This window comes from Mustela nivalis (assembly GCF_964662115.1).
Source record: "Mustela nivalis genome assembly, chromosome: 1".
Taxonomy (NCBI): Eukaryota; Metazoa; Chordata; class Mammalia; order Carnivora; family Mustelidae; genus Mustela; species Mustela nivalis.
In genome coordinates this window covers 199,543,085-199,570,392 of record NC_139020.1, presented here as the reverse complement: position 1 = coordinate 199,570,392, position 27,308 = coordinate 199,543,085, and the positions used below count along the sequence as shown (strand labels likewise).

The 27,308-nt window shown below is 43.0% G+C and overlaps 1 protein-coding gene across 1 annotated transcript; it reads right to left on the bottom strand.

Moving 5' to 3' along the window:
• Positions 1 to 1,398: 1,398 nt before the first annotated feature.
• Positions 1,399 to 26,903, bottom strand: LOC309850873 (putative serine protease 46). The gene is made up of 5 exons (XM_082705408.1): positions 26,764 to 26,903; positions 23,996 to 24,173; positions 23,555 to 23,814; positions 22,316 to 22,479; positions 1,399 to 1,822 (listed from the first exon to the last, which is right to left on the bottom strand). Exons 1-5 carry the CDS (start codon positions 26,843 to 26,845, stop codon positions 1,568 to 1,570), a joined length of 939 nt encoding a protein of 312 aa, XP_082561534.1. The 5' UTR covers positions 26,846 to 26,903; the 3' UTR covers positions 1,399 to 1,567.
• Positions 26,904 to 27,308: the final 405 nt, after the last annotated feature.

The following is a 27,308-nucleotide window of genomic DNA, read 5'->3' as shown; positions in this document are numbered from 1 at the left end:
GCTCACTGCGCCTGGACAGGCCCTTCCTGGAGTCCCTCGGGCTAGGACAGCCAGTTCCCGTACCGCCTCGCTCCTGCAGCCCACCGCCCTCGGCTGGGTTTGTGCTTCCGTCCTCCCCCTCCCCCCCACCCCGTGAGATGGGACCCAACCTCTGGGGCTGTCCTCCAGGATTTCCAAAGGGCCCACCTTCCCCGCACCCCCCAGCCTGGTAACTGCAGTGGGGCTTTGCCCCAGGGCACTGAAACTGAGCGGCTGGAAAGGCTTTCAAGAACGATGTTTGAAGATGGCATAATTTTAAGCAGCACCCGCCCTCCCTCCGTTCAGCAAAGGCTCTTCTCTGACCGATCCATCTGCTTGGGAAAGACTGTGTAGGCGCTGTTCCTGGTCACAAAGGAAGAGTGACGGTAGCCAGCAGACCCTGCTGGGAGCAGAAGGCCGCCTTCAGGTATGTTGGAATTGGGGGAACATTTTGATGGCTCCATGACATAGATAACTCATCTAATAAGTAGTGTGGGGAAATCCTATGAGCAACTTTGGTTCAAAGCTGTAGGGAAGTTCTAGGTGAACGTGAAATCAAGTTAGGACACTCTATCTTTTGCCGGGACCTGCTGGTTGGGCATTCAGCACTCCAGTTGGGCATTTAGCACACAGGACACACTCAGGTTGGGCATTCAGCACTCCAGTCTCTGCGGAGACAACAAATCATACCCGCGACACTTGTGGCACCCGAAGGACAAGGGATCTGAACCCAAGTCCCACCAGCTCTGAGCCGCCCCCAGGCAATCTCCACTCTGGAGGCAGGGCTCTGGCTCCCTTGGGCCAGCCTGGCCTTGACCTCCAGAGTCTGATGGAGGTCGCTGAGGCAGCTTGGGAGCTCCGGGTGCCGTCACCTCCTACGATTCATCCCGGCAAGCACTCCGCCTCAGCCCCCTTTTCTCCCCCTCACCCCAACATCCACCTCTGCCAGGGAGAGAAGAGGAACTGGTTGGGTTCTGGAGACCCTTAGGGGGATCTGAGTGCTTGGGAGAGGCTCACAGATTCTGGAACCAAGTCCATAAATCTAAGTCGGGTCACGGAGTTTCTTGGGATGATGACAGATTCTCTTTGGAAGGCCTGAGGGGACTGCTGGTCAGAGACCTAGAGGAGGACCATGGGGACTGGGGTTGCTGGGGTGCTGAGATGATTAAATAGGGAGTAGGGCCCACAGAGTTCCACCTGGTATTTGGCAGAAGAGGAAACTGCTTCCCAGAATTGGGGGGCGGGGAACATGGCAAACAGTGGCACAGAGAAGCCCTTCAGGGGAAGGCTCCCCTTGAGACGACAGACAAGCCTCTCAGGGCTGGGGAGGCTCTGAAGGGTTCTGGCCCCGGTCAAGAAGAAAGAGGACTTCCATGGCGTAAAACTCAAGAGCATCTTCATTGAAGAACTTAAAAACCAGTGGCTCTGGGACCCTTCCCCACGGACTCTCTGTCCTATTGTCACGTGCTCCCTGGGTCTGCATGGCTCCTGAGGGCAGAACTCGGGAGGAAGAAGGGGCCTCTGGGAGTGCCTGCCCCAGAGACACCGCTCACAGGAGCCACAGGGAGCCCAAGGACACCAGTAGAATGTAGCCCGTGAGGGCGACTGGGCTCAGGAAGGCAGGGCCAGCCCTGTTCGTGAACATCATGTCGGTGATCTGCTTCTTGATCCAGTAGGTGAAGTCGGAGGTGCTGGTGTAGATGCTCAGGAGGCGGGGCTGGTGGCAGCTCGGACTCCAGCTTACCACGCCCATCTGAATCCAGGTGTTGTTCATCTGGCAAACCAGGGAGCTGCCAGAATTATCCTGTGGAGCGGAGGAGGGGAGGCATGAAGGAGGCATCGTGAGGACCTCACTGCAGGTGCTGTGGAAATTCACCCCTTCTTGAACCAGATCCTGAGTGCGAGCTGCCTTGGGCTTGTGTCATCCCTGCTAATGAGGCATGGCTAGGAACCTGCTCTGTGACATGGGAGCTCTGCCCTGGGGCCCCAGCTCAGGGTCACACTGGCCTTCCTCTTCATTCTCCTGCTAACTCTTGATCAGAACCTCCACCCAACACCCGTCCCCACCTCTGTGCTCCCTTAAATTCCGGTGGGCCTCCAAGGTGCCACCCTTGACTACCTTACCTTCTTTCCACACTCCTGCTTGCAGAGTGACTATTTGAAATGCAAACCAGCCCCCTCTTTTTGTGTAAAGCAAGTGGAAGTATAAGAATAATGTTAATAACAACAAGCATCAAAAACTCATAGCTGTTATGTCTGCTGAGAGCAGGTTTATGATTTTTTTTAAAACTTCCTCTATGCTCTTCTGTATTGAAAAGTTTTATAAATCAGAAAACGGGCTGTCTCTATACATTTATATACATATATATATTTAATGTGACTCAAACCAAGATTTAAAGAACATAATCTAATGAAGAATGCACGAGACACTTTTAAGGAAAAAAAATAATAAAACTATACCTAAGAATTAAAAGAAGACTGACAAGCAGGTAAAGATATATGTTGGTTCTTAGGTGAGACGGCTGAAAACATAAAAATACCAATGCTCAACGTTTGGCTTTCTGCAGTATACAAGGCCAGATACCCTACCTGACCTTGCTGTAGATAATTAAATATGTGTGATGTTAAAAATTTCTCATTTTAGGGCACCTGGGTGGCTCAGTGGGTTAAGCCACTGCCTTCGGTTCAGGTCATGATCTCAGGGTCCTGGGATCGAGTCCCACATGGGGCTCTTTGCTCAGCAGGGAGCCTGCTTCCCTCTCTCTCTCTCTCTCTCTCTGCCTGCCTGTCTGGACTTGTGATCTCTGTCAAATAAATAAATAAAGCCTTTAAAAAAAATTTCTCATTTTAAATGCACAGATGAGCTGGCAAGAAAATAAAGACTCCTCAGAGTCCAAAACCCAAGGGACGGCTAAAACCCAGAGAGGTCAGCAAAGCCCACATGGCTTTGGTCCCAAGGCTCTTTGCCAAACCCGGTGAAACTGAGCTTCCATTTCCACAGTGTTCCTCACTGGTGCCGGAGATAAAAGACAAAACCCAGGGCCTGTGCAAGGAGGGGAGCCCAAGGCAAAAACCTCCTGCAAAAAGCTACACCTCCAAAAAAGGACCATGCCCTCTGAGGACAGAGAAACTAGGAATACCTGCCCCTCATGTGAATTTGCAATTTGAATTCACACTATGTGTGTGATTCCAAAAACCCAACCAAGGATGTCGTTCAAAGTGGTCCTGGGTTTGTCATGTGCCCAGAGAATTCTCAAAGAGGACACCCTAAGGAACATTTCCTCACTCTTTAAAGCATCATCCCACACATGGGGAAGTGGAGATACCATGAGCAAGTGCCAGCAGCAGGAAAAAAAAAAAAAAAAGAGCATAATTAAAGACTTCTTGGCTTGAGACTCAGGGATTATCATCCAGGGAAGGTTCAGTGTTTCTGGAAATGCAGCACTATTTCATAGGCTTGGGAGGGAGGCTGTGGGTGTTGGCTGTGTTATTCTCTATTCTCTATATATGTTCTATAAATATGCTTTTGTCTCTTCAATAGAAAGCAAAAAATTATTTTAAAAGATAACAGTGTCAATCCTCCTTACGTCAGTCTCTAAAGTTCACACAATTCCAAATAAAATGTCAGATGGATTTTTTTTTCCAAGACCTTGATGATCTGATTCTAAAATTGATATTGAAGGGTATGAGTCCATGGATTCTATGACAGGTCTGAGAAAGAAGAGCAAATGGGAGAGTCAAGCTGGGGGCAGATTTGACCCACCAGAGTTAGATGTATTTCGAATCTGTAATTACAGAAACTGTGGTACTGGCATAAAAATAGGAAAACAGACAAGTCATGCATTGGAGAGCCAACCCAATGCCAGCACGTGAGAAGATGTAGCACGTGCTCCAGAAAGCTCTGGGAAAGGAGATCTCTGTGGTAATGGTGGGAAACTGATGAAGAAAAATGAAGTTGGATCCTACCTAACAAAACTCTAGAGGAATTAAAACTCTCAACGTGAAAAGTTAAAGGCTCATTATAAACATGTAAGCCATGACTTTACCTTGAGATGAAGCCCATGTTTTAAAATAAGATTCAAAGACCACAAATTGCAAAGGGGAGATGTGTTGGGCTTAATTACATCAAAATTATGACTATTCAGTGAAGGACACTGAATCTCATTGAAGATAGATGATTAATTAAGATAGGGCATTTACTCTGTTTAAAACCAGGGAGAGGTCAATATTTAATATATTGTAAGGACACCCTGAATGTTAACAAGCAGAGAAAGAGAATTGAGAGACTGAGGAAGCTGGCAGAGTAGGAGAATCCTGGGCTCACCTCACCCCATGGATAAACCTAGATATCACCCACATCAGAGAAAATAAACCAGAAAATGACCCAAAGACTGGCAGAACAAACTCACCACAGCTAAATATAGAGAAGAAGCCACATTGAAGAGGGTAGGAAGGGTCAGACCCAGTCAGGAGCCAAACTGACCTGTAAGACTGTCTGTTGAGAGGGGGGGATGCCACAGGTGGAGGGAGGAGAGAGGAGTCCCTCAGGCACAGGGGATTCCCTCTGTGAAGACAAATGTCCATATCATTTGGCTTTGAAAACCAGAGGGACCTAACTTTGTGAGTTCTTACAATCCTGGAACTTTAAAAAATCAGTGGCTCAGCTCTGAGAGAGCCAGAGGGTCATAGGAAGTTGAGCCCCCGCTCTTACAGAGATAGCATAACAAACAGCCATGGAGATACAACACAGAAGCAGCAATTTAAAAAACACCTAGCATATATGAGAAGGAGATTTATTTACTAATCTCAGAGTGTGTGCTGGAGAGGAAGGGATTTGGGGGAGACTTCTCCAGGAAGAAAAGACCCAGCAGGTGCATTTCTCACCCCCACCCTTCCAGCCTAGATACATGGATGGACACTGGCAGGAATCAGCCCCTTGGGAATCCTCCCCATCTAGTTTGCTAAGAGTGCATCCACATCCCACTCCTCCATCTGAGCTGGCCTCAGCAGAGTTTTCCCAGGCAGCTGAAGATCATCTTCCTGCAGTGGGCCAGCACAGACCTTGGTGGCACTGTGCAACCTGCACCACATTCTCCTGCAGTCTCACCCCTTCCAACACACCCTTGGCAGGAGACCATCCAAAGCAGTGCCACAAGCTTGGCAGAGTGCAACCAGGCCAACAGGGTCTAGCACCACTCCAAATTGACTAGCTCTGGGGAGAGGGGAAGATAACCACACATACCAGTCCAGCTGTAGCCCCCAGCAGTGGCCTGGGGGCAGACATCAGGACTGACTACAGGCCCCACCCACCAGTGAAAGTTTTCAGGGGACAACACCTAAAAAGAGCATCCTACAGTTCAATGCTACTACAGTTCTTGCAAATACCTGGTCTGACTCAACTCAAGCCTATGGCAGCCCCAGACTGACACAGTAACAATATAGGTACCAAATCCTACCCATAGCAGGTGAAGAGAGCCACTGCGGATGACTGGACTGGAGGCAAACATGGCTCAATCACAATAGTAGGGTGCACACAACACACATAGGAGACACTCCTGAAGTGCCAAGTTCTGGTGAACCAGGAACATTGTACTGAGGGCACTACAAAACATCTTCTTCAGAAATCTCCTATTTGCAATAGCAGGAAGTGTAGCTGACTTTCCTAACACTTAGAAACAGAGAGTTAGACAAAATGAGACAGAGGAATATGTCCCAAGCAAAAGAACAGGACAAAAATCACAGCAAGAGACCTAAACAAAATGGAGATAATATATTTAAAGTAATGGTCATAATAAAGCACCTGGGTGACTCAGTTGATAGAGCACCAACTCTCGATTTCAGCTCCAGTCATGATCTCACGGTAATGGGTTTGAGACTGTGTCAGTCTCTGTGCTCAACAGGGCAGTAGGGAGTCCATTGGAGATTCTTTCCCTCTGCCTCACTCTTCCTGCCCCCTCACCCCACTCCATTCATGTGCTCACTCTCGCTCTCTCTCTCTCTCAATAAATAAATAAATCTTAAAAAAATAATAATAAAGGAGTGGTCATAAAGATACTCACTGGATTTGAGAAAAGAGTGGAAGACCCCAGTGAGTCCCTCAGCAAAGAGATAGAAGAGATAGAAAACATAAAAAATAACCAGAGATAAAGAAGTCAATAACTGAAATGAAAAATACACTGGATGGAATTTATAGTATATTAGAGGAAGCAGAAAAATAGGTCAGTGGCCTGGAGGACAGAAAAATGGAAAGCAACTAAGCTGAACAGGAGAGAGAAAAATAATAATAATAATAAAATAGATTAAGGGAACTCAGTAACATCATTAAGTGTAATAACATTCACATTATAAGGATCCAAGAAGGAGAAGAGAAAAAAGGAGGGACAGAAAATATATTTAAAAAAATAATAGCTGAAAGCCTCCCTAATCTGGGGAAGGAAACAAAGATCCACATCTAGGACGCATGAAGAGCTCCTAATAAGATCAACTCAAGGAGGTCCACACCAAGACACATAGTAATTAAAATGGCAAAAAGTAGTGAAAAAAAAGAAAATGTTAAAAGCAGCAACAGAGAAGAAAACAGTTATACACAAAGGAAACCCCATAAAGCTATTAGCTGATTTTTCAGCAGAAACCTTGAAGACCTATATATTGATATATTCAGAGTGCTGAAAGGAAAAAAAAACTACAACCAATAATATTCTATCCAGTAAGTCTACCACTCAGAATAAAAGGAGAGATAAAGAGCTTCCCAAACAAACAAACGTTAAGGAATTCATGGCCACTAAACCTGCTCTACAAGAAATATTAAAGGTGACATTTTGGTGGAAAGGAAAAACCATAAGCAGGAGTAAGAATAGTAGGAAGCACAAATCAGTAAAAGAACTATATCTTTAAAATTAATCCAAGGACTCACAAAATAAAAAGATGTAAAGTTTGACACCATGTATCTAAAACATTAGGTAGGGGAGAGAGGAGTAAAGAATGGGTCCAAACTTAAGTGACCACCAACTTAATAGATACTGCTATATGCAGAAGATGTTACATACAAATCTGAAGGTAACCACAAATAAAAAATTGATGGTAAATATGCAAAAAAAAAGGAGAAGAATCCAAGTGTACCACTAAAGAAAGCCAGCAAATTGTGAGACAGCAAGAGAAGAAAAGAACAGAACTACAGAAACAACCATAAAACAAGTAACAAAATGGCAACGAGTACATAACTCTCAATAATGACTCTGAATGTAAATGAAGTAAATGCTCCAATCAAAAGACATACAGTGAAGAAACAGACAAAAAAGCAAGAATCAGGGGCACCTGGGTGGCTCAGTGTGTTAAAGCCTCTGCCTTTGGCTCAGGTCATGACTGAGCCCTGCGTTGGGCTCTCTGCTCAGCAGGGAGCCTGCTTCCTCCCCTCTCTCTCTGCCTGCCTCTCTGCCTACTTGTGATCTCTGTCAAATAAATAAATAAAATCTTTGAATTTAAAAAAAAAAAAAGCAAGAATCATCTATATGCTGCCTACGGAAGACTACTTTCAGATTTAAAGACACATGCAGATTGAAAGTGAGGGGATGGAGAAGCACTGATCATGCAAATAGAATTGAAAAGGAAGCTGGAGTAGAGAGAGGGTTAAGGGAGACTCCAGAGTGTCCACCCCAGTCTCCAGATCCCTGACAGTTTGGAAGTGGGGACCCCGTTTCCAGGAGACCAAAAGAGAGCAAAGTGGTAGGCTTGGCAAGATTTAAATCAAATCAATTTAAATTTAGACTTCTAATCTGACAGTGCATGTAATAACTAAAAGTGACTGCCCAAAGTGATGTTTAAGGAAGGAAGAAGCTTTGACATAAGGCACATTGGATTGAGGAGGTGGACAGAGATTTGAAAGAATAAAACCATTTAGTGTGGATTCTCTAACAGATTGAGACTGCTCAACAAACAAATACAGGAGGGAATGAGTATCACAATGTCATTTATGCAAGTGAAAATACACATACAGCAACACTATGCATTTTTCAAAGATACAGGCATCTTTAAAGATATGTAATAAACAGATTTAAGTAGGTGCCTTTGCAGAAGAGAATACGGATGATGAAGGGGAAAATCAAGACAGGGATAATCCAGCTAATGATGATAACATGAGGAGCCTTACCTGAGAGAGAAGATTAACTGGACTCCAAGGGCCCAGAGACAAAGAGAACTCAGAGACAATAGTGTGGAGAAAGAAAGATCTCAAATGTGGACATTTTCTTACCACAGTGAAATAAAACCAGAGCCCATAACAAAATGTGAACTACCCTAACAAAGGAAAATAAATTAACTTTCAAAAATGTTAAAGTAAAAACAGAATTAAAATCTATGATTATTATGTAGAGCGATAAGAAAACCACATGTGGCCAAGCCCATGGCATATGGGCCTGAATTTCACATTGAGGAGTCTTGGTCTAAATAGTTTCCTCAAACAAGAGAGAATGAAAATAATTTATTCATTATTGTTCTCAGTTATGTATTAGCTCACATTCAGCTCAAGACAAAAAAGGGATAATCTGTGCAGTAGAAAGCAGAAAATCATCACCTTGAGAAATAAAATCAATAGGTTGTTCTTAAAAAAAAAACAACAGAATAGATAAGCACCTTGTAAATCTTGCCAAGAAGAACAGAAAGGGAAGGAAAATGCAAATACTTCATGGTGTGAGTAGAAAAGAGGCAAGAACCGCATCCTGGGAAAATACACTTCTTCAGAATCTGAAGAATGTTTGTAACCTCCTCTTTGTGGATTGAAGTTCTGGATGAAATGAGTAATTTTTAAGAAAATGCAAATCACATAAGTCCAATAACTACGGGCAAAACAACTTAAAATTGTGCCCACAACCTACCCCTCAAAGGAAAACAGGCCCACGTGGTTTCATAGGCAACTTCTATCCAGCATTCAAGGAGCAAATCTTTTATGTTGTTTCAAATGTTCCAGAACATGCACTAACATTTTTCAAGTGAAGCCTCGTCTCGATTCTTTACAAATCTTTTATGTTGTTTCAAATGTTCCAGAACGTGGGCTAACATTTTTCAAGTGAAGCCTCGTCTCGATTCTTTATCTTGATACAGGAGGTGACCTCCTCAGCATGCCTTAAAAAGGAGCCCAGCCTCACTGGAGGAAGAAAACAAAATGCAAAGGCCAGGTGGGTCATGATGCATGGATGGCTGTCCCAGGACATTTCCTTCCCAGGCCAGTACCTTTCCTGGGCCTTGCACCCACATGGCCCTGTGTCTGGCCCAGAGCCCAGCACGGGCTGTCTGTTGGATGAATAAACAAATTAAACATGTTCTTAAAAAAGGATATTATAAATCTGAATCTGACAGATGAGTGAAGCAGAAGGACACGGTGAGCAGGGAAAGACATCCTGGCGAGCAAGGCAGACAAGAGGAGTCTGCTCTCGGGGCTGACTCGGCAATTTGATCAGAGTGAGAAGTCATCTTGAGAGCTGCAGAAAATATGTCTTATGAAGCAAGGCATTCAGTCTTGGAATAAAATGCTAGAGCAGATCAGGAAGGAACCTCTCTTTCCCTGATAGATGATATGCCACATTAACATCGTGTTTCGTGATGAAGTGTAGGGAGAACATCTGTGAATGCCAGCGTCAAGATAAGGCCCAGCTACAAATTCCAGGTTGTTTGGGGGAGACATGCCCAAGGGAATGGAAAAAACCAAGCATCGTGAAAACCAAAGAGGTAAAATCATTACTAATTACAGCTCCTGGGATTGTAGGCCTGCGTAGCCTGAGAGAGTCAACTAAAAATTCTTGGAAATAACAAAAGAGTTCAGCTCACTCTTTTCAACAAGATATTTTCAACAAGAGGATGAGTCTGGGAGAAGGAAATAAAGAAAGTGAAAATGAAGGAAGGTCCTGTCCTACTGAGGAAGAAGCTGTAGACGCTGATGGACTCTATTTTGTTAATTCAAGGCTAAATATGTGTGTGGGAAATATAAAGTGACCAGTAGCAGCATGAAATTGAAACATGACAACTTCTAAACTATTACAGCAGAAAAGTAGAGAGGAAAAAAAAATCAACCTAAAACATAAGGAGGGGGGACAAAAAGAAACATTCTTCTTGGTAAATGAATTAAAGGTTATGCTCCCAGATACGCTGACAAAAACAGCATCCAGCTCTATGCCATATTTCAAGAGACACACTCAGGGCGCCTGGGTCGCTCAGTCATTAAGCATCTGCCTTCGGCTCAGGTCATGATCCCAGGGTCGTGGGATCGAGCCCCATGTCGGACTCCCTGCTCGGTGGATAGCCTGCTCCTCCCTCTGCCTCTGCCTCTCCTCGTGCTCTCTTAATCACTTGCTCTTGCTCTATCTCAAATAGATAAAATCTTTCAAAAGGAGAGAGAGAGAGAAACACGCTCAAAACAAAATGGCGCCGTATCTCCTGGAAGACAGAGCCATGGAATATAGTTCTTACACTGCAGTAGATAAGAAAAATCAGAAGTCTACCCATTGGAAAGGAGTTCAAGTGATCACTGCAGATGATTTGTCTCTGGACCTGCGAAATTAAAGAGAATCAACTAGGTCCAGAAAGAATGCTTGTTACATACGCACACGCACACGTGTGCATGCACAAACCAAATATATAATTCAAGCAGAAAATACAATGAAAGAAAACATACTGCTCACAAGAGATATAAATCATGTAGGCATATTCTTAAGCAGAAGCATGCAGTAACTATGTGGAGGAAACCATAAATTCCTTGCTCTAGACAGAAAGAAATCAAACAAAATAGTCTATTTTCCTTAAGTTAATCTATTAATTTCCACCAAAATCGCCAAAGTTATTTTCTTTTTGACATTCTACTGAGATTGTTCAGTTGGAATGAACATGGGAGAACAGCCAGGCAAATTCTTTAAAAGGAAAATGATGAAGGAGGACTTGTCTGACCACATACCAAAAAAAAAAAAAAAGGAATTAAAAAGCTACAATAATTTAAGAAGAGTGGAGTTGGCAGAGGAGTGAGACTGCAAGATTCAGAGACAGACCAAAATAAAATGGGAATGCAGAATATAATAAAGGGGGCATTTCTTTTTTTTTTTTTTTTTAAGATTTTATTTTTAAGTAGTCTCTATACCCAATATGGGGCTCAAACTCACAACCCCAAGATCAAGAGGCACATGCTCCACTGACTGAGCCAGCCAGGCAGCTCCTAAAGGGGCCATTTCTAATTCATTGCCAAAAAAAAATTAAGTATTCAATAAAAGATTATATTTGGAGGAAAGGCTATGTTTGGAGGAAAATAATACATCCCTTCTATCAAACTTCCTGATGAATTGAAATTAAAATATTTAAAGAAAAGAATTAAGAACATGTATGAGTGAATAATTTTATAATCTTAGAGTGGGAAAGGTACTTCTAGGCACAGCACAAAAACCACTATCATCAAGGGAAATAATGATAAATCAAATTTTTAAATAACTCTTTGGAAAAAAAGGCAAATGATGGACAAATAGGGTAAAATATTGTAAAGCATTTTATAAAGGGTTAAAACTTCCAGCTCCCAAAGCTTTAAATAACTTTTTTATTTTGAAGTAGTTTGAGACTCACAAAGAAGTTACAAGTATATATTTATCCAGATTTACTAATTGTTAATATTTTACCATATTTGTTTTATATACTCTCTCTCCGTGTATGTATGTGTGTTTATATAAAAAGTACACATATTAATAAAACATTTTAAATTATGTTGAAAAAGACATGATATTCCTTCACCAATAATAAGTACAGCATATAATACTCAAGAGTTTTTACAAATCAATAAAAACAAAAGTAGTTTAATAGAAAATCAGGAGCAAAGGACCAAGAAAAGTGTTAATGGTCCACTGAACAACTCAAGCATCTTAGTCTGGACACCTTCTGTTCTTTTACAATCTATTTAGAAGTTGAGCTCTTTTCCCTGACCCTGGGTAAGTGCTTGGGCAGAACCAGAAGGCCTTGCTCACTGCGATTAATGTAATCATCGTCGCTGTGATGACACAGTCACATAAACATACTTCAATTCAGAAATCAGAATATCCATTCCCACACAACAGTCACGATGCCACACTTAACTGAAGGTAAAACTTCTCCCCACTGCTATCTAGGGCTTTTGGCAAGCAGGAGGCCTGGGAAGGAGGAAGCCAGGTCTACTTTCCCCATTCCTTCCCTTCAGCAATCCTTCCAATCCAACCCCATCTGGCTACCCAGTTTTCTAAACCTTCCAAGGTTAAAGCAGGAGAGTGAGGAGGAAAGGGAACCCGCTCATCCCCCAGGCACTTCCTGCTCTCTGGATCTTGGGGAGATTGATACCTGACTACCGCTGAGTGGGCCAGCACCATATTCTGAGTGGTCTTGTTGAAACCCCTCCCAGGAGATCTGACTGTGGGACAGGCACCCTCCCCCACCCCCATCCCTTAAAGGGGGAGGAGTAAGTGCACAGGAGCAGCTCTTTCCTGGGAAATTCTCCTCATAAAATCACCTCCTACTTTACCATCTTGATCCTTTGATACACACACACACACTGTGGAACGTCAGTCACACAACTACCTTTGAATCCGGATACACAGTATATTTTGATGACTTCATTGAAACTTCCTACTTAATAGCCTGTTGCACAGGCAATTTACAAAATTGCCTGATTTCATGAAATTAAAGCAGATATAAAAGTTTTAGTCTACAAGAGGAACAAAAGTTAAAATAAGGGACACCTGTGTGGCTCAGTTGGTTAAGCAGCTGCCTTCTGCTCAGGTCATGATCCCGGCGTCCTGGGATCGAGTCCCACATCGGGCTCCTTGCTCAGCGGGGAGCCTGCTTCTCCCTCTGCCTCTGCCTGCCATTCTGTCTGCCTGTGCTCGCTCTCTCCCCCCCTCTCTGATAAATACATAAAGTCTTTAAAAAAAAAAGTTAAAATAAAAATAATGCCTAATTCTGGTGATGACATAGAGAAAATACTGTTGGTGTTGATATAAATCAAATATTTGAGAAAGCTAATTTGTCAATATTTTTAAAAATTTTAAATGTGCATACAACTGATCTTATAATTACACTTTTAAAAATTTATTTAGAGAAATATTTGAACAAATGTGCAAAGATCTATGAATAAAGATTTTTACTCTGGCATGGTAGAAAAATACTGAAATGAATTAATAAGTCTATCAATAGGAGAATGATTATATAGATTATGCCATATGAGAGAATTGTTGTTCAGTATTTAGGAAGAAAGGACTGTATTTATATAGACAGTCTGAGATAGCTCGAGATCTATTTCAAGTAAAAGAAACAATTTGGAGAATAAAATTATAATACAGTCTTTCATTAAAGATTAAAAACTAGGAAGAGACCCTAAAACTTTTTTAGAAGTTCATATATGAATAGAAAGAAAGTGTTAAGGATAGAAACTAAGCAACTTAGAGGGGAAATTTCTAGGTAGTTTGATTATAGGAGAGTTTCGTTTCCCAATTTTTTCATTTATGTACCACCTTTTGAAGGAAATGCATGCATTTCCTTTCAAATCACACTATATATATTTTTAAAATAAGGTAGTCATAAAGGAATCACAATAATATAAAATTTAAGAGATGAAACCACATTTAATTAAAAGATGATTTCATGGTTTTAAGTACTTCAAACACAAAACTAAATCTTTTTGCTCAAGAAGATAGGAAAAAAAATTCGAGCCCAAAGGAAGAAGGACAAAAATTAAGAGAAATAGAAAACAGTGAGATAAATATTAAAAACTAAACTACATACCAGGCAACTAGGCAAGTTGCAACATATTTCATGTAATTGGTATTGCTGTATGTATTACCCCATGTATAACCACATGATGACTTGGTCAGAAATCATTAATGAAACAAACAAGCACACGTGTATTTGGGGATGGAAAAAAAAACACTTCTAAATAAGTCATGGGTCAAAATAAAATAAGAATGGAAATTATAGAAAATACTTGAAAGTGGATAACAGTAAAAATGCTACATATTAAAATATGTGGCATTAGGCTAAAGCAGTATTTAGAGGGAAATTTGTAGCCTTAAATACTTTTTTTTTTTTTTTTTTTTAGATTTTATGTATTTATTTGACAGAGATCACAAGTAGGCAGAGCAGCAGGCGGGAGGAGGGGGGAAGCAGGCTCCTTGCTGAGCAGAGAGACTCATCCCATGACCCTGGGATTATGACCTGAGTCAAAGGCAGGGGCTTTAACCCACTGAGCAACCCAGGCGCCCTGCCTTAAACACCTTTATTAGAAAAGAAAAAAGCTCAAAAACACATTAGAGGTCTTCTTTATCCACTCATTTATTGGTGGGCCCTTGGGCTGCTTCCATATTTTTTTTTAAATTTTTTTTATTTATTTATCAGAGAGAGAGAGGGGGAGAGAGCGAGCACAGGCAGACAGAATGGCAGGCAGAGGCAGAGGGAGAAGCAGGCTCCCGGCTGAGCAAGGAGCCCGATGTGGGACTCGATCCCAAGATGCTGGGATCATGACCTGAGCCGAAGGCAGCTGCTTAACCAACTGAGCCACCCAGGCGTCCCTGCTTCCATATTTTGGATGTTGTAAATAATGCAATCTGTGTAGGGATGCATTAATCTTTCCATATTAGTGTTTTTGTTTTCTTCAGGTAGATACCCAGCAGTGGGATTATTGAATCATAGAGTGGTTCTACTCTTTAACTTTATGAGGAAATTCCACACTGTTTTCCACAGTGGCAGTGAAAGACCCGCGGATCCCCTTACCCAAGAATCCAACACTGCCACTGGATGCAATCAGCAAGAGGTTCTTTATTGTTACGCAGGCGCCTGCGGGTGGTCAGCGCGCACCTGCGGGTGGTCAGCAGCTCCTGCTAGCTGAGCACACCCGGCTGGGGTGGTGCCGGGTTTTTATAGACAGGTACAAACAAGTTTTGGGTGGGGCGCAACTGATTGGTGGACAGTTTGAACTTTTGAAAAAGGCATATGTGGAGTTTGCTGACTGGCCTTGGGGACCCGCTCGCGCGGGAGGAGAGCGGCGGGAAAAGGGGAACATGAAAAGGGGAAGGGTGGGGACCCGCTCGCGCGGGAGGAGAGCGGCGGGAAAAGGGGAACATGAAAAGGGGAAGGGAGGAGTGCCATCTCTATTTTTATAAGCCAAGCAGTTACAGAAAGGCAAGAGAGCAATTAATAAGCACTTGATAATTCAATTAATAACCTAATCTATGCCTACAAGCCAGCGGTTTACAGAAAAGCAAACAAGCGGTTAGTTATCTTATCTATCTTCTGGGGGAGGGGTCTGAGGGGTCTTTCAGCAGCACTGGTTTGCATTCCCACCAACAGTGCAAGAGGGTCCCCCCTTTCTCTACATCCTCATGGATGCTTGTTGTTTCTTGTGTTGTTAATTTTAGCCATTCTGACAGGCATGAGGTGATATTTCATTGTGGTTTTGATTTGTATTACTCTGATGATGAGCGATGAGCATCTTTTCATGGGTCCGTTGGCCATCTGTAGGTCTTCTTTGGAAGAAATGTCTTTTCAGGCCCTCTACTCATTTTCATCAGATTTTTGGGTTTTTTGTTGGTTTGGGGTATTTTTTTTATGTTGATGGTTTCTTACATATCTTGGATAATTAACCCACTATAGGAAATATCATTTGCAAATATCTTCTCCCATTCCGTAGGTTGCCTTTTCATTCTGTTGATGCTTTCCTTTCCTGTGCAAAAGTTTTTAGTTTGGTGTAGTCCCAATTGTATTGTTTTTGTTTTGTTGGCCTTGCCTGAGGAGACAGATTCAAAAACATAATGCTAAGACTGATATGCAAGAGTTTATTGCCTGTTTTCTTTTAGGAGTTTTATGGTTTGGGAGTCTTACATTTAGGTCTTTAATCCATCTTGAGTTTATTTTTGTGTATGGTGTAAGAAAAGGGTCAAGTTTCACTTATTTGCATGTAGCTGTTTGGTTTTCCCAACACTACTTATTAATGAGACAGTCTTTTCCTCATTGTCTATTCTTGCCTCCTTTGCCATAGATTAATTAACCATGTAATCATGGGTTTGTTTGGAGGCTCTCTATTCTGTTCCACTGATCTGTGCCCATTTTTGTGCCAGTACCATACTGTTTTGATTACTCTAGTTTGTGGTATAGCTTGCAATCTGGGACTGTGATACCTCCAGCTTTGTTCTTCTTTCTCAAGTTTGTTTTGTCTATTCTGGGTCTTTAGTGGCTTTATACAAATTTTAGGATTTTTTTTTCTAGTTGTCAAAATTCCTGTTGGTATTAAGACAGGGATTGAACTGAATCTGTAGATTCAGTTGGGTAGTATGGACATTTTAATGATTAATTCTTCCAAACCATGAACATGGTATATTTTCCCATTTGTTTGGGTTGTCTTCAATTTCTTTCATCAATGTCTTATAATTTTCAGAGTACAAGTCTTTCACCTCGTTGGTTAAATCTATTCCTAGGCATTTTATTCTTTTTGATGCAATCATAAATGGAGTTGTTTTCTTAATATCTTTCTGTTACTTCATTATTAGTGTATAGAAATGTAACAGATTTCTATATATTCATTTTGTATCCTGCAACTTTACTGAATTCCTTTATTCTGTTAGTTTTTTGATGGAGTCTGTAGGGTTTTCTATATATAGTATATCATTTGCAAATAGAAACAGTTTTACTTCTTCTTTACTAATTTGGATGCCTTTTATTCCTTTTGTTTGTCTGATTGCAGTGACTAAAACTTCAATACTATGTTGAGCAAAAGTGGCAAGAGTAAACATCCTTGCCTAGTTCCTGACCTTAGAGAAAAAGCTTTCAGTTTTTCATCATGAGTATTTTGTGCTGGCGGATTTTCATATATGGCTTCTATCATGTTGTATCTTGCCTCAATACACTTTTTGCTGAGAGTTTTTACTATGAATCGATGTTGAATTTTGCCAAATGCTTTTTCTACATCTAATGAAATGATCATATGATTTTTATCCTTTGGTTAATGTGTTGTGTCATGTTGATTGATTTGCAGATATTGAACCATCTTTGCATCCTGGAAAAAATCCCACTTGATCTGGTGAATGATTCTTTTAATGTATTGTTGAATTCAGTTTGTTAATATTCTGTTGAGGATTTTTGCTTCGATGTTCATTAGGGACATTGCTCTATAATTTTCTTTTTGTGTACTGTCTTTGTCTGGTTTTAGTATCAGGGTAGTGCTGGCCTCAAGGAATAAATTTGGAGCCATTCTTTCCTCTTCAATTTTTTGGAATAGTTTGAGAAGAACAGGTATTAAATCTTCTTTAAATGTTTGGTAGAGGGGCGCCTGAGTGGCTCAGTGGGTTAAGCCTCTGCCTTTCATTTAGGTCATGATCTCAGGGTCCTGGGATTGAGCCCCACATCAGGCTCTCTGCTCAGTGGGGAACCTACTTCCCCCTCTCTCTCTGCCTGCCTCTCTGCCTACTTGTGATCTCTCTGTGTCAAATAAATAAAATAAAGTAAAATAAAAGATTCCAACCTCTTTTTTAAAAAAAATAAAAAATAAATGTTTGGTAGAATTCGCCTGTGAAGTCATCTTGTCCTGGACTTTTTTTGAGGGTTTTTTTTTATTACTGATTCATTTTTCATTACTAGTGATCAGCCTGTTCCAAATTTTGATTTCTTCCTCATTAATTCTTGGAAAATTATATGTTTCTAGGAAGTTATCTATTTCTTCTAGGTTGTCCAATTTTTTAGTGTATTATTTTTCATAGTCATCTCTTATAATTCTTGGTATTTCTGTGATGTTAGTTGAACTTCTTTTTTTTTTTTTTTTAAGATTTATTTATTTGACAGAGAGAAATCACAAGTAGACAGAGAGGCAGCCAGAGAGAGAGAGAGAGGGAAGCAGGCTCCCTGCTGAGCAGAGACCCTGAGATCATGACCTGAGCCGAAGGCAGCGGCTTAATCCACTGAGCCACCCAGGCGCCCTGAACTTCTCTTTCATTTCTAATTTCATTGTTTGTTTGAGCCCTCTCTCATTTCCTTAATGAGCCTGCTAAAGGTTTATCGATTTTATCTTTTCAAAGAACCAGCTCCTAATTTGAGTGATCTTTTCTATTGCTTTTTTAGTCTCTTTTATTTATATCACTCCAATATTTATTATTTCCTTCTACTAACTTTGGGATTTGTTCTTTTTCTTGTTCCTTCAGATGTAAGTTTAGATTGTCTGATATTTTGTTTCTCAAGGTAGGCCTGTATATTACAAACTTGTTTTTAGTCAAAGCATTGTCAGTTTTGTTTTTTGCTTTGTTTTGTTTTGAAAAAACTAGTCATTACTTTCAATGTTACTTTATTGTTTATTATGGTCTCTATTTTTATTTATTTATGATTTTTTTGTTATTTCCTTCCTCTACTAAATTTTAGCTACAACTCTTCTTTTTCTAGCTCCTTGTGGTGTAATGTTATTTATTTGAAATTTTTTTTAATATAAGCACTTATAACATAAATTTCACTCTAAAATCTGCTTTGCTGCATCTCATAGGTTTTAGAATAGTGTTTTCTTTATCTTTTGAGACATATTTTGACTTGCCATCTTATTTGACCCATTGCTTGTGCAGTAGTGTGTTATTTAATATTTATGTATTAAATATTTAATATTTACATTATAAACTTTCCAGTTTTGTTTTATTGTTGATATTGTTGGAAAATACCTTTGGTATGATTTCAGTCTTAAATCTGTAATATTTATCTTATATTTTGATCAGAGTATACTTCTTTTTCTTTTTTTTTTTAATTTTTTATTTTTTTAATTTATTTGACAGACAGAGATCACAAGTAGGCAGAGAGGCAGGCAGAGAGAGGAGGAAGCAGGCTTCCTGCTGAGCAGAGAGCCCAATGCGGGGCTCCATCCCAGGACCCTGGGATCATGACCTGAGCTGAAAGCAGAGGCTTTAACCCACTGAGCCACGCAGGTGCCCCTATTCTTCTCTTTCTTATATTTTGATCAGAGTATTCCTTCTTATATTTTGATCAGAGTATTCTTCTATGTATTCTTGTGGAAAATATGTATTTTTCTTGGATGGAATATATTCTATATATCTCTTAGGACCATGTATTTTGAAATATGCTTCAAGTAAAAAATGTTCTTGTTGAAAAAAAAATAGTAACTTTAACTGAGGGTACTCATTTAAAATAAAGCATATCGGGGGCACCTTGGTGGTTCCGTGGGTTAAACCTCTGCCTTTGGGCTCAGGTCATGATCTCAGGGTCCTGGGACTGAGCCCTGCATGAGGCTTTCTGCTCAGCAGGGAGCCTGCTTCCCCCCATCTTTCTGCCTGCCTCTCTGCCTACCTTTGATATCTCTCTGTCAAATAAATAAATACATAAATAAAATCTTTAAAAAAATAAAGCGTATCAGTGGGGAGGTGGGGGCATGGGTGAAATAGGTGATGGGGAGTAAGAGTCCACTTACCATGATGAGCACTGCATAATGATGCATAGATTTGCTGAATCACTATATTGTACACCTAAAACTAATGTAACACTGTACGTTAACTATATTGGAATTAAAATTAAAAACAACAAATATTTTTAAAGAGGAACTGATTTTGCCTCATCTCAAAAATTTTGGTCCATTGCATTTCCATTCTCATTTGTCTCAAGTTATTTTTTAATTTCCTCTTTGATTTCTTCATTGACCCATTGCTTATTTGGGAGTGTGTAGTTTAGCTTCCACATTTCCATTTTTTTCCAGGGTTTTAATTTTTTTATTTTTTTTTTGTAATTGATTTCTAGTTTCATACTGTTGTGGTCAGAAAGATGCTTGATAGGATTTCAATCTTAAATTCACCGAAACTTGTTTTGGGAGCCTAACATGTGATCTATCCTGGAGAATGATCTATGCTGGAGAACGTGCATTTGTGCACTTGAAAAGAATGTGTATTCTGCAGTTTTTGGATGGGATTTTTTATATATATGTATGTATAATATATACATTATATACACACCACATATATATATATACATACACATACATATATATTATATATATAAAACATTCAGCAGCATATATACTATATTAAAGTCCATCTGACCTAGTGGGTTGTTTCCTTGCTAAATTACCCCCAAATTGTTGTACTACTGTTAATTTCTTCTTTTACATCTGTTAATACTTGCTTTATGTATTTAGATGTTCCTATATCGGGTGCATAGATATTTACAATTGTTATATCCTCTTGTTAGGTTCATTCCTTTATCATTACGCAATCCCCTTCTTTATTACATTAGGGTTTTTTTTTTTTTTTAGTTTCTTTTGTCTGATATAAGCATTGCTACTCCAGGTTTTTTTTCCTTTTTGCTTCAATTTGCATGGAATATCTTTTTCCATCCCTTCACTTTCAGGTTGCATGTATCTTTAGTTCTGAAGTGAGTCTCTTATAGGCAGCATATAAATGGGTCTTGCTTTTTTTTTTTCTTTTAAATCCATTCAGTTAAGTGGAGCACATTTAGCCCATTTACATTTAAAGTAATTACTGATAGTTATATACTTACTGCCATTTTGTTAATTGTTATCTGGTTGTTTTTATAGTTCTTCTCTGTTCCTTTCTTCCTCTCTTGTTCTCTTCTCTTGAGATTTGATGACTTTCTTTGGTGTTATGCTTAGATTCCTTTCTCTTTGTGTGTTTGGGGGGGTATTTATTAGAGGTTTTTGACTTGTGTTTACCATTGAGGTTCATAACATCCTATTTATATAACAATCTATTTTAAGTTAACATCACTTAAGTTTGAACATATTCTCAACACTACATTTTTATACCCCCATCACCTCCACATTTTGTGTATATGATGTCCCCTTTTTTTTTTTTTTTTTTTTTAATTTGCAATGGGTGCCATTGGGACAAATGCAAGTCCACATGAGGAAATAAATAAAAATAATTCTCTCTCAATCTTACACCATTCACAAAATGAATGCCTATGGATTTAAGATGTCAATGTGAACACCAAAATTTCCCAACTTTTAAGAAAAAAATAATACGGGAAAATGTCTTTATGACCTCAGGAAAAGGAAAGATTTCTTAAATAAGATGCAGAAAGCATAAACCAGAAAGGAAAACATGGATCTACATTTGATACCATAAAACCTAAACTTGGGGTACCTGGGTGGCTCAGGGGGTTCAGCCTCTGCCTTCGGCTTGGGTCATGATCTCAGGGTCCTGGGATTGAGCCCCACATCGGGCTCTCTGCTCAGTGGGGAGCCTGCTTCCTCCCCTCGCCTGTCTGCCTGCCTCTCTGCCTACTTGTGATCTCTCTCTCTGTCAAATGAATAAATAAAATCTTTAAAAAAAAAAAAAAAAAAAAAAAACCTAAACTGCTCTTCAGCAACAGATGTTGGGAGCATAATGAAAAACTGGGACAAGATACCTGAAATATATACAATGAAGACAGAACCAGTATCCAAAATACAAAAATATAATAAAAAGAAAAGGTAAACAATAGAAAATGTGCAAAGTAGCTGAAATAGTGATTCATAGAAGAAGAATCACGAATGGAGAACAAGCACGGGAAAAGATGTATAACTGTACTAGTAACTGGGGACATGCCCACGGCAACCACAATGGTGTACTATCACTCTGTTTCTCACTTAACAGAATGGAAAACGTGTTATAGTCTGCCAGTACCAAAAATGTTGGCAACAATAGGGAAGAGCAGAATTCTCAAACGCTGCTCTAAGAATACGGATTCGTGCAATCACTTTGGAAAACAATTCGGCAAGAACTATTGAAGATGAAGGTATGCACAGCCTATGACCCACAAGTTCCCTGTGGGATACATCCCATCGAGAAATTTTGGAACGTGTAAATGGGGAGATGTGTGTGAGACTACCTAGCAGTGTGTGATATGAAAAGAACTGAAACCTGGGGCGCCTAGGTGGCTAGGTCGGTTGAGCATCTGACTTGATTTCGGCTCAAGTCTAGATCTCAGGGTCATGCGATGGAGCCCTGTGTTGGGCTCCATGCTCAGCAGGGAATCTGCTTGAGATTCTCTCCCTCTGCCCATCCTCTGTTCCCTGTGCGTGCACGTGCTTGCTTTCTCCCTCTCTCTCAAAAATAAATGAATACAATCTTTAAAAAAAATTTTTTTGAAGACCTGAGATGCATTGCCAATTATTACCATTATTGGGGACAAATGCAAAGATTATTTTCTGCCCTGTTTTACAGACTTGGAAAATGAAGACCAAGGAAAGGAGATTTTCATAAGGTTATATAGTGCCCTGTGAAAAGGAAGACATGGCGCCTGAAAGCCCTCTCCCTTCCCTGGGCCACACACCCCGCACCTGACAAGAGTCCATGCCCCATTCTGAGCTGACACATAGCATGTCCTTCCCAATGAAGTCCTTCTTGTCCTTCAAGAAGAGGAACTGATACTGCTGATGGCAGCTTTCACTGCTTATGATCTTGACAGCCATCTCATGAAGACTGTAGGTGTTCTTTGGGGTTACTGAAGAGAGAGAGAGAGAAAAAGAGAGAGAGAGATCCTTCCTTGTCATCCCTGCAACTGTCGGGCACACCTACAACTTGAAGTTGCCCAGATTCACCAGGGTGAGAGGCAGGGCTGTTTCCTGGGATGGTAATTTGTGAAGGCCCCATCCCCATGCCTGACTTTTGTGGGGTGGGGAACACTAAACTCATTAAAAAGACTGAAGCAAAATTATCCCCGAGGGCTCAAAACAACACCCAGGCACTGAATGAGGACGAGGAGAGATTCCTGCAATAATTCAGGTTTCATGAGGGTGGAGGCTAAACTCTGACAGCTCCAAGGCTACCTGGTAAGATGTCAAGACCCCAGAGCCCGAAGTGCACCACCCCCTGGAAGGCAGGATCCCACAAACACTCCTCGATTCTAGGACTCGAGGGTGGCTCCCACAAAGGCCAGATCTCCAGGAATTATTGGTGCCTGGTGGTAATGAGTATGCATGAATGCTGCCCAAAGCCTTAAGGCTTCCTGAGACCATGGCCCATATACCACTTGCAGACAGAGAACCCCATTAATAGCCAAAGATCAATTCCCTGCCATGTTGCAAGTTGTGGGCTTGGCACTGGATTTAACCCCACTTTGGCAACAGAGGTTCATGAAGGTTATGTACGTCTTTTACACAAGAGCCCTGTATGTATCTTCCTAGCAACAGAAGTCAGGGTAATGTGCAGTGTGTGTGAGTTCTCAGGAATGTGTGCTGATGGAGGGAACAAGTGAATAAAGGAATGAACAAAGTGAGGCGCCTGGGTGGTTCATTCAGTTGGGCATCCAACTCCTGATTTTGGCTCAGGTCATAATCTCGGGGATCGTGGGATCGAGCCCCAGATTAGGCTCCGGGATGGGCATGGAGCTTGCTTGGGATTTTCTCTCTCCTTCTGCCTCACCCACCCCAACCCCAGCCCCCACTCACTCTCTGTTTCAAGTAAATAGATAGATAGATAGATAGATAGATAGATAGATAGACTGATAAAATGAGCCCATGCTGGAGTTGTGTTCTGAAGAGTCCCGGGTCTTGGTCCCTCTGCCTGCCTTCACTCACCTTGAGTGCGTTTACGTCCCCACCCGATCACCCAGCACGAGGTTCCGATAGATGGCTTGAATCTGTTGTTGGGAAGGCAGACGGGCTGGATGAGGGGGGACCAGGAGATGTGGTCCCTGAGCTTCAGGAGAGCAATGTCCTGGGATATGAGGTTGCGGAAATCCTCATGAATCACAATGCGGGTGAGCAGGAGCTGAGTGCCGTTGCCTGGGAGGTGCTGGATTCCCATACTGACAGAGTACATTTTGGGGTCCTTGGATCTGCAGGGCCAGGGGTAGGAGGCAGGTAGCCAGCAGTGAGGCCAAAAGTGTTTGGAGAGACACAGACTGAGTAGAGCATAGCATCACCAGCCCCCTAGTCCCAGATCCCCAGATTTACCAGGGGGCTCCCCCTGAGGACAGAAAGCAAAGCCCCTGGGACCCGCTGGCCACGCTGACTGACCTGTGCAGGCAGTGTGCAGCCGTGAGGACCCACTGGTGGTGGATGAGGGAGCCGCTGCAGATGTACGCTCCCAGAAACAGGATGCTCACGTGCCAAGGCCACTTGCCTACCTCCACCAGCTTCCCCTTCACCATCTTGCAGGCAGTGTTGGTATGACCACAGGTCTGTAACCAGGGATCTAAGGAAAATGGTAAAAGGGGACTATACCAGCCCAAAGCAGATTCTCAAGTGGCCCTCTAACTGCTGAGCACAGCAGACCATCGAGGCAGAGAGCACCACATTCTAGCCACCTCACATACTGCCCTAAAAATGATACCCAAAGGCCCAGAGGCAGCAAATGCCCAGCCAGAAAGGACTGGACAATGATGCCACCTTGTACAACTCCAGGGCCCACCTTCACAGCCACGGCCCAAGAGGTGTGCTCTGTGTGACCATAGGTGGAAGTGAGTAGTGATGTCAGTCCCCCCGTTGCCCCTTCCTGTCCCCAACAGGGAGGAGTGGGAGGAGAAGGAGCTGCATGGAACTAGTTTGGAGACTGAGATCTTGAATTGGACTGCTTTGCACTGGGATTTAATAACTGAACATCGTTGAGGACAGGAAAGGGAGAAATGCTACCGCAAAGGTTGGAGACCAAGAAGAAAGACAAATAAGGCTTTTTATGCATATAGCCTGCTGTCACGTTTGGGCTGGCCAACAAGCTGTTAACACACAATCACAGATCACAGGCAAAGCTAGACATGTGTTTACAGCCGTCAGAAGCTGGTGTGGTTCCAGAAAGTCTGTTTCCCTCAGTGTGCATGCCAAGCAGATCATCAGGGACTCAGAAGCAGTAACCAAGACTTGTCTTTGCCTAGGGAGGGCCCATGACGCTGGTGGAGGGGTCCATTAATAATCAGATAAGCCTAATATTCTATGGTGGTCCAGAAACATCTAGTGAGCCCTGCCTCATAGAAGTCCCCCCAAACCATTCAACCGTGTCCCAGGGCAATGACATGTGGATGGCCGCTTCCCTTGCCACAGACTTCGATGGCTGGACACCTTTGCCCACAACAGGGCCTTCCACAGGGGTCCACAGGCACCCTCACGAGGCCCCACATCTCCACGGACTTATGTCTTGCCTTGTTCTTTCACTGTTCCGTTCCTGCTTGTGTCTCTGTCCAGTGGCTTGCTGTCCTATGTTCCATCTCCCCTCAGCAGCGAGCCACATGTCCAGCTCCTCTCATGTGGTATGGTAGGGTTCTGGCTACCTTGTTTCAGAGGACAGCCTGCCCAACGGGCACTGTCCCACTCTGGGAGGAAAGAAGAGTTCCAGAAGCCTGCCCTTTCCTTCCTCACAAAGCTGTGGGCCCTGCGGAGCCAGGGTTCTGTACAATGACCTTCAGCACCTAAAAAGTGACTGACCTAGGGGCAGGCGTAGGCTTCGCATGCGTTCCCCACGCTCACATCCATAACAACACCTACTCCAACCTTCTGCCTCAAAACTTCACACAGGAATGGCAGGATTCTGCCTGGAGATGCCAAGCTCCCCCAGATCCGGGGCGAGCCATGATGGATTGGCAGATCACCCTCCCCAGAGGCCCAGTATCACTAACCCACACACAGGGGACCCTCGGGGGCTCAAATGGACTCCACAGCAGACGACCTCTACCCCTTCTTAGAGCCCGGGAGTCACAGCACGCCCACTTACAAGCTGCACCTCGACATCGCGGCCCACGCTCAACTGCGGCAACAGGAAAACGTGTCTTGGCTCGTTGACCTCTGTCTCTGTAAGGTCACACCCCCGTACCGCCCACTCCCACATCATCGTAGGCACCACAGCCAGCTCTGGGGGGGCAGAGCCCACCCTCCCTGCCCTAAAACATCCCTGATGTCAAGGGGCAGGCCTGAGTAGGACAATCTCTCTCACTCACTCACTCTACAAGGCACTGGTCTCAGAAGGGGAGGTGCACAGTGAGGGAAAAAGAAAGGCGAGGTCCCTGAGTTGGGGAACATGTCCCTACCCACAGACTCCACACCAGCATGTTTCCTGACAAGTGGCTGAGCGGTCAGCCGGCGGGTGACCTGAGCCAGGGCTGCCACGGCCAGATCCCACGCGGCAGCTGAGAGGACTTCTGTCACACGGCGCCCCAAATGTTCCACCCGGAAGAGTCTCCTGAAAACTGGTGTTGACTCCGGCTCCGCAAGTCGCGTAAGTCCCCTGGGCCTCAGTTTCCTCTTGTGAAATGGGGGTACTGTAAAGCCCAGCTCACATGGTTGAGACCATGGGTCGGTAGCATGAAGCCGTCACTCACACCTCCCACTGCCCTGGTTCTCTGAGATTGCGCCCCTCAAACAAGCTCATCTGGTCCAAGGCTGTTAGCTTGTTCCCGAATTTTTTTTTTTTAAGATTTTATTTATTTGTGTGAGAGAGAGAGTGAGAAACAAGTGAGCACACAGGCAGGGGGAGCAGCAGACAGAGGGAGAAGCAGGCTCCCCACTAAACTGGGACCCTGATGTGGGATTCAGTCCCAGGACCCTGAGATCATGACCTGAGCCACATCAACTCAACAGACTAAGACACCCAGGCACCCCTGTTCCCCAGGTTCTAACAAGGCACTTCCCTCTAGTCGTGGCCACTCGTGAACCAGAACTTCTGCAACACCCTCTGGGTCACTAGGCTGGCACACCATGCAGGCTGGTAATGATGTGGCCATCAGGATATGGAGAAATTGAGGCATGAGGACAGCACTCCCTTCCCCCGCTTCTCTCCCATGTCCTTAAAGACTTACCTTCAAAATACAGGGTGTTCCCATCTCTGGCAGAGGCAAGTGGAGATGTGAGGTTCTGAAGATCTCCTGGCCCACACTCCATGGCCAGCAGGTGCCCAGCCTGCACTGGTCCCCAATGGGACGTGGGGAGTGGGGGTGGGGCAGGGCATCTCCACTATGTGAGAATTCTAGAACTCATGGTTTGTTTATTCACGGTAGCGGGGAGTGGGCCTCTGCCGCAGGGTCGGGGGCTCACCCAGCTGGGACAGAAGCAGGATCCTGAGAAGGAGAGTGTGGTCATGGTGAGGTTTGGCCTGCGTGATAAAGGGATGCTGCTGCCAGGCCGCTCCCTGGAATGATGCGCCTAGTGCCTAGCCCTGAGCCTGTGACAGCAGCTGGTATCTGGCTCACGACGGTGCCTCCTGGGCTCAGCCTTGACCTTGATGGTGCTCCTGTGTGCCTAGTCCTGAGCCCACTACAGCACCTGTAGACCCCGGTGCCCAGTCCAGTCTCCATGAAACCCTTCTGAGAGCACCCTGCAGGTGTGGGAACTGAGGCACTGGAAG

What these genes read in the sequence shown, in the direction of transcription:
- LOC309850873 (XM_082705408.1), bottom strand. Translation starts at nt 26,845, where the DNA reads ATGGAGTGTGGGCCAGGAGATCTTCAGAACCTCACATCTCCACTTGCC. An exon ending in GAACACCCTGTATTTTGAAG is followed by an intron (nt 24,174 to 26,763) that starts GTAAGTCTTTAA and finishes CATTTTCCTTAG; the next exon opens with ATCCCTGGTTACAGACCTGT. An exon ending in GCTGCACACTGCCTGCACAG is followed by an intron (nt 23,815 to 23,995) that starts GTCAGTCAGCGT and finishes CTGGCCCTGCAG; the next exon opens with ATCCAAGGACCCCAAAATGT.